The 8,222-nt window shown below is 52.8% G+C and overlaps 1 protein-coding gene across 1 annotated transcript; it reads left to right on the top strand.

Moving 5' to 3' along the window:
- Positions 1-6,629: 6,629 nt before the first annotated feature.
- On the top strand, positions 6,630-7,359 carry LOC125553393. The gene has a single exon (XM_048717181.1). It carries the CDS (start codon positions 6,738-6,740, stop codon positions 7,158-7,160), a length of 423 nt encoding a protein of 140 aa, XP_048573138.1. The 5' UTR covers positions 6,630-6,737; the 3' UTR covers positions 7,161-7,359.
- Positions 7,360-8,222: the final 863 nt, after the last annotated feature.

Genomic DNA, 8,222 nt, shown 5'->3' on the forward strand with positions numbered 1-8,222 from the left:
CATACCTAGTGCATCGGGTCCAATGAAAATCTTTTGTGACAATACTGGTGCAATTGCCTTGGCGAAGGAATCCAGATTTCACAAAAGAACCAAGCACATCAAAAGACGCTTCAATTCCATCCAGGATCTAGTCCAGGTGGGAGACATAGAGATTTGCAAGATACATACGGATCTGAATGTAGCAAACCCGTTGACTAAGCCTCTTCCACGAGCAAAACATGATCAGCACCAAGGCTCCATGGGTGTTAGGATCATTACAGTATAATCTAGATTATTGACTCTAGTGCAAGTGGGAGACTGAAGGAAATATGCCCTAGAGGCAATAATAAAGTTATTATTTATTTCCTTATATCATGATAAAAGTTTATTATTCATGCTAGAATTGTATTAACCGGAAACATAATACATGTGTGAATACATAGACAAACAGAGTGTCACTAGTATGCCTCTACTTGACTAGCTCGTTAATCAAAGATGGTTATGTTTCCTAACCATGGACAAAGAGTTGTTATTTGATTAACGGGATCACATCATTAGTTGAATGATCTGATTGACATGACCCATTCCATTAGCTTAGCACCCGATCGTTTAGTATGTTCCTATTGCTTTCTTCATGACTTATACATGTTCCTATGACTATGAGATTATGCAACTCCCGTTTGCCGGAGGAACACTTTGTGTGCTACCAAACGTCACAACGTAACTGGGTGATTATAAAGGGCTCTACAGGTGTCTCCAAAGGTACATGTTGGGTTGGCGTATTTCGAGATTAGGATTTGTCACTCCGATTGTCGGAGAGGTATCTCTGGGCCCTCTCGGTAATGCACATCACTGAAGCCTTGCAAGCATTGCAGCTAATGAGTTAGTTGCGGGATGATGTATTACGGAACGGGTAAAGAGACTTGCCGGTAACGAGATTGAACTAGGTATGGGATACCGACGATCGAATCTCGGGCAAGTAACATACCGATGACAAAGGGAACAACGTATGTTGTTATGCGGTCTGACCGATAAAAGATCTTCGTAGAATATGTAGGAGCCAATATGAGCATCCAGGTTCCGCTATTGGTTATTGACCGGAGACGTGTCTCGGTCATGTCTACATTGTTCTCGAACCCGTAGGGTCCGCACGCTTAAGGTTACGATGACAGTTATATTATGAGTTTATACATTTTGATGTACCGAAATTTGTTCGGAGTCCCGGATGAGATCACGGACATGACGAGGAGTCTCGAAATGGTCAAGACATAAAGATTGATATATTGGAAGCCTATGTTTGGATATCGGAAGTGTTCCGGGTGAAATCGGGATTTTACCGGAGTACCGGGAGGTTACCGGAACCCCCCGGGAGGTATATGGGCCTTACTGGAACAGAGGGGAGGTGGCCATAGATGGGCCGCGTGCCCCTTCCCCCCCTTGGTCCGAATAGGACAAGGAGAGGGGGCCGGCCCCCCTTCCTCCTCTCTCTCCTCTTTTCCCCCCCTCCGCGAATCCTATTCCAACTAGGAAAGGGGGGAGTCCTACTCCCGGAGGGAGTAGGACTCCTCCTGGCACGCCTCCTCTTGGCCGGCCAGCCCCCCCCCCCCCCTTTGAGCCTTTATATACGGAGGCAAGGGGCACCCCTAGAGACACAAGTTGATCCACGTGATCATATTCTTAGCCGTGTGCGGTGCCCCCTTCCACCATAGTCCTCGATAATATTGTAGCGGTGCTTAGGCGAAGCCCTGCGACGGTAGAACATTAAGATCGTCACCATGCCGTCGTGCTGACGGAACTTTTCCCCGACACTTTGCTGGATCGGAGTCCGGGGATCGTCATCGAGCTGAACGTGTGCTAGAACTCGGAGGTGCCGTAGTTTCGGTGCTTGATCGGTCGGGCCGTGGAGACGTACGACTACATCAACCAAGTTAACGCTTCCGTTGTCGATCTACAAGGGTACGTAGATCACACTCTCCCCCTCTCGTTGCTATGCATCACCATGATCTTGCGTGTGCGTAGGAATTTTTTTGAAATTACTACGAAACCCAACAACTGGTACCTCGACACTGGGGCGACTACACACATGGCGTCCTCATCAGGTTTGCTCACCACATCTCAGCCCTATAATTCTTCACGCATTGTTGTAGGCAATGGCAACAAATTCGCGGTCACGCACACTGGCTCTACCTCCATTCCCACCTCCAGTGCCCCCATCCACCTACAGAACGTCCTAGTCTCCCCCCACCTAATCAAAAACTTAATCTCTGTCAAAAAGCTTGCATGTGATAATCCTCTTAACGTCGAGTTTGACGATCTCAGTTTTTCTGTTAAGGATCGAAGGACGAAGCGGGTGATCCTTCGGTGTAACTCCGACGAGGATCTGTATCCAGTCACGCAGCCGCCATGCCACACTGCCCTCTCGGCCACCGTCGTCCCGGCCAAGGTGTGGCACCAAAGCCTAGGGCACCCCGGCCACGACACCCTCGCCCACACTCTGCGTGCCTGCTCCATCCCTCCGCCGCCACCGTCTTCCGAGCTCTGTCATGCTTGCCAGTTAGGGAAAAGTGTTAGGTTGCCATATTCATCTTCAGAACATGTTTCGTATTTCCCTTTTCAGTTAATTCACTGTGATGTGTGGACTTTGCCTGTATCTAGTGTCTCTGGCAAGCAATATTATCTTGTTTTACTCGACGACTATAGCCACTTTGTATGGATGTTCCCCCTCGATCGCAAGTCTGATGTGTACCCCATCCTCCACTCGTTTGCCGCCTTCGTTCGTCGTCAGTTTAACCTCAACGTTCTCACTGTCCAGTGTGACAATGGACGTGAGTTCGACAACGCCATGGCACGCACATTCTTCTCCACTGAGGGCATTGCCTTACGTATGTCCTGCCCTTACACGTCGCCGCAAAACGGGCGCGCTGAGCGGATCCTCCGCACACTGAACAACATCGTTTGCTCGCTGCTCGTTCACGCGTCCATGCCATACACCTACTGGGCGGAGGCCCTCAACACTGCCACATTTCTCCTTAACCGCCGTGCATGCCGCACTCGTCATGGGCATACCCCGTTCTACCTCCTGTACGGTGCTCACCCGGACTACACTCATTTGCGTGTCTTTGGATGCCTTTGCTATCCCAACATCTCGTCCACGACGCCACACAAGCTCGCACCCCGGTCCACTCCGTGTACCTTCCTCGGCTACTCTGTCGACCACAAGGGTTACAGGTGCCTTGATCGCGCTACGAATCGCGTCCTTATATCTCGCCATGTGGTCTTTGACGAGACGCAATTCCCGTTCAGTACCGCCCTTCGCACCCCTCCCACCATAGCCGACGAGGACCCACCCCACCTCCCTGTCGTCCCGCGGCGACCGCGCTCCACCCGGCCACCACCCGCCGCCCACACCACGGCGATGCCACCCACACCTGTAGTGGCTGCTGAGCCTAGCCCCCGACACCTCTCTGCCCGCCCACAAACACTGTCATGGCAAACCTAGCGTCAGTAGACCATACTCACACAGGCGCATCTGCCACCGCGAGCCGCTCCCCGACCCCCGACCCGTCCGAGCCCCCGGCCCGTCCCCTTGCTCCTACCCACACCATGATCACACGTGCTCGCGCCGACAAATTCTTTCCCAACCCCAAATACGCTGAAAACAACTCTGTCTCGACCACTCCTACCATCTCACCCATCCCCAAATCCGTGCACGCCGCGCTACGTGATGTCAATTGGCTAACAGCTATGCAGGATGAATTCTCGGCGCTGATGGTGAACAGGACCTGGACGCTTGTGCCCCGACCGCCGGGTGCCAACATAGTCACTGGTAAGTGGTTGTTCCGGCACAAGTTGAAGGAGGACGACAGCCTCGAGTGCTATAAAGCACGATGGGTGGTCCGGGGGTTCTCGCAACGCCCCGGCGTCGACTTCGACGAGACGTTCTCACCGGTCGTCAAGGCCGCCACCATTCGCACCGTGCTCACCGTGGCTGTCAGCCGAGGCTGGCCTGTTCACCAGATGGACGTGAACAATGCCTTTCTTCATGGGCATCTCGCGGAGCGCGTCTACTGCCAACAGCCGGCTGGCTTCATCGACAAGAACTTCCCCAGCCACGTCTGCCTGCTTGACAAGTCACTGTACGGCCTGAAACAGGCCCCTCGCGCCTGGTTTGCGCGGTTCGTGGCCTTCCTCGGCATCCTCGGCTTCACGGCGTCCCGGGCAGACCCGTCATTGTTCGTGCTACATGGCGACACCGGCTCCGCCTTTCTTCTACTCTACGTCGACGACATCGTTCTTACAGCGTCCACGCCGGCGCTCCTCCGTCAACTCCAACAACGCATGTTCGCCGAGTTCTCCATGAAGGACCTGGGTGCCCTCCACTACTTCCTCGGGATCAGCGTGATGCGCACGGTCGACGGGTTCTTCCTGTCCCAGCGCAAATACGCGGATGAGCTGCTGGATCGCGCTAACATGATGACTTGCAAGCCGGCCTCGACACCCATCGACACCCGCTCGAAGCTCTCCGCTGCCGACGGTGCACCTGTCCAGGATGCCTCCGAGTACCGGAGCCTAGTGGGTGCCCTTCAGTACATCACCCTGACCCGCCCGGACATGGCGTATGCCGTGCAACAGGCGTGTCTCTACATGCACGATCCTCAGACGCATCACCTCGCGCTGGTCAAGCGCATTCTCCGCTACCTGCGCGGCACGACTACGCACGAGTTGCATCTCCATCGCTCCCCCGAGCTCACCCTGGTCGCCTACTCTGACGCCGACTGGGCCGGCTGCCCGGACACGCGGCGCTCTACGTCGGGCTTCGTCGTCTACCTCGGTGATGCGCTGGTGTCCTGGTCCTCCAAATGCCAGCCCACCGTCTCGCGCTCGAGTGCTGAGGCCGAGTACCGCGCCGTCGCCAATGTGGTAGCTGAGTGTTGCTGGCTTCGTCAACTTCTTGGGGAGCTGCGTATTCCGCTACCTGCCGCCACGGTCACCTACTGCGACAACATCTCCTCCGTGTACATGGCGGCCAACCCAGTCCACCATCGGCGCACAAAACACATAGAGCTGGACATCCACTTCGTCCGAGAGAAGGTGGCCTTGGGGCAGCTTCGAGTCCTTCACGTGCCCATGGCTCAGCAGTTCGCCGACGTCATGACGAAGGGCCTCCCGACGCCGGCCTTCGAGGAGTTCAGGTCCAGCCTGTGCATTCGGCCTCCCGATGCTCAGCCTGCGGCGGGGTGTTGACTGTAACTCTTCGTCTCCCATGCATGCTTGTACGTGCCCCATGCACTAACCCCACGATCCTCCCTCGCATGCGCACGCCGCGCCTCTGTAACCTCTCGCGCTCATGCGCTCTGTTGTAACACAGGCTATATAGCCTCGAGTAATACACACAGCGACACCTCAAGGTGCATCGCTTCCTGCTTTCTCTCGTCTACAGTGCCCATTAGACTATTGGTCCAATTCGAAACCTGTCGCTCACACACTCTAATGCTGACCCCTAAATTCAAGGAAAAATGTACATGAAACTTTTGCTGGCAACTGGCAAAGATGCATGCATGATGGGGAGCTCCTCCTCCCGCCCTTTTCCTCGGGGCACCAGCACCACCATCATGCGTTCATGTGCTACCTCCGGCCATGATCCACACCCGTGACATTATTTATGTGTACCTAATGCGACCCCATCCCTTCTCCTACTACAAAGGGAGACAGCAAAGGACACTAATGGCCGCTAGCCTTGCAACTCTTACACGGGCAAACTTTTCATAAGTACTAGCCACCAAATTGGATGCCGACCCCTTGTGCTGGCTCAGTACCCGTAATGTTTATGAGGTCAAAAATGGCTAATTAAAGATTGCACCCTTCCTTGGTGATAGGGAGGCGAGTTGGTATAGATGACATGTGGGGTTGAATCCACTCGACAGAGATCATACTCAACAATGTGATATTACAAAGGATCGCGAGCCAGAGATGATGAGAGGTCGAGACCATCCGAAGCAGTGTAGATGACATGTGTGTTCGGGTCCACACGGCCGTGATCATACTACACAAGCGATATTGTAGAGGATCCGAAGCCAAAGATGAGAGGTCGAGACCATCTGCAGTAGTGTAGATGATATGTAGGTCGAGTACACACGGTAGGGACTATACTGCGCGATGCGCTGCTGCAGAGCATCCCAGCCCGAAGGCTATGAAGTAGTTAACTTCAAAATGGGCAAGCGTTGACAAGTGCCAAGAAAATACTCCCTCTGTCTCACATTTTTGGGACGGAGGGAGTACTATATTCGACCGAGAGAAAATTATTTTGCACAGAGTGTCCAATTTCATGCCTCTGACCTAATTACTACTCCCTTCGTTCCTAAATATCAATCCTTTTTTATAATCTAATATGGACAACGTACGGAGCAAAATGAGTGAATCTACACTTTAAACTATATCTATATACATCTGTATGTAGTTCATATTGAAATCTCTATCAGACTTGTGTTTAGCAACGGAGAGAGTAGTCATTAGCACATTACCTGCAGCAATTATCGTTGGCAGTGATGCGTGCTTGCTTTTTACAAAGCTTATCAAGGGCAAAATAGGAATACAAAATTGCAGCATTGGAGTAGCTTTAAGCCCTTTAGCCATTGGCGCCAATTAAGAACCTTCGTGCGCCGCTCACATTTTCCCTTTTAAACAACCCACCAAAGAGTCGCCTCTGTTCCTTCCTTCTTCCCCTTCATCACATCGATCCACTGCTAGCCTAGCTCATCATGGCAACGACGACGCTCACGTCAACCACCATCGCGTCGTCCCCGCGGCCGCCCGCCCCCTTCTGCGGCCGCTCCGGCTGGCAGCGCGCGCGCCGCCCGCCGTCCTCATCTTCATCCTCCGGTCAGGGCGGCTGCGCGCGGCCGCTGGACCGCGTGGCCGGGTGGGTCGGCGGCGGCATCGCCGCGGCCTTCTTCGCCTCCCTGGAGCGGTGCTCGTGCGTCAACGTCCGCACCCACGACGACCTCGACGACGACGAGCAGCGGGACTCCGTGGCGCCGCTCATGCTCGGCAACGACGGCAACGACGACGTCGACGAGGGCAGGGGGAGGAGCAGGAGGAGGTGCAGGGGAGGAAGCAGGAAGGGCAGGAGGAGTGGCGGCGGCGGCGGCGGCGGCGTGGGTTGCCACGGTGATCAAATCTGAACGACCGATCGATCAACGCTAATAAGAATCTGTAGCTTCTTGATGTTGATTCTTAAGCCCTTGTAAGTTTGATTAATGGTGTATGGATGATTGATTAACTGAGCCCAACTACATACTACCTTATGTACGTATAAGTGTAATTATAGGCTGTGAAATGTTATGCTTCAGTTGTATAGCAAAACAAAATAAGTGGACAAGATGTGAAATGTTCTTTATTTTTTTTGCCGGAAAAAGTTGTGATATGTTTAAGCTAGGATCGATTCTGATGCTCTCCTTGCATCCTCTGCTTGATGTTTATTGACAATACACTCGCTCCTCCGATGCCTTCGAGTTAGAAAATGGAGTAAAATACGTAGAAGATTAAGTGGCCAGTATTAGTGGTACTGGTGCTTAGTGCTTATATTAAAATAGTGCTGATGACATTCAAATCTGTTTGCAGCATGGACTAGATTCGATACGGCGTTGTCTTGCTGAATCGCTGGAGTTCAGGTACAGCTACTCAGCTAGCGACTCTGCTTTGGCATGGGTTCTATCGGAAGTTTCCGCACTCCGGTTTTTTAGAGGAAAGGCATCAGTCCGATTTTATAAATGAAGTCATCAGACAACGTTCACATCACAGGGAACCATCACCGCAGAACAACAACATCACAGAGAGTTTAGAACAGTCAAGAGATACATGACGCCCAGGCCAAAAGGACAGCATGCATGCCGTAAATCTATGAGAGGGGGTAGAAGCCAGCCAAAAGGGACCACCAAGTTCCACTAGCCTCCTGTCTGATGCTGCGATAGAGAGATAGCTGAAGCCCGAACCTTGGAGGACATCATGCCAAAAGCATCAAGGTCCGTCTCCTTTGGGCCTCTTCGGAGGCCCTCCGCTCCACGAGGCTGCTTCCGGAGTCGACGGAGTTAAAGTTAAAAAATACGGAGCGAGCGAAATGGTACTCTGCAGATTCTTAAATACCGCGGAGTGGGTGGACTGCCGAACAACCCCTTAGTCTACAATCTCCATTGCTGCAAGAACATGCAAGACTTAAATAAGCAATCAGCAGGTTTAGCTTCGGG

Source organism: Triticum urartu, chromosome 4, assembly GCF_003073215.2.
Source record: "Triticum urartu cultivar G1812 chromosome 4, Tu2.1, whole genome shotgun sequence".
NCBI lineage: Eukaryota > Viridiplantae > Streptophyta > Magnoliopsida > Poales > Poaceae > Triticum > Triticum urartu.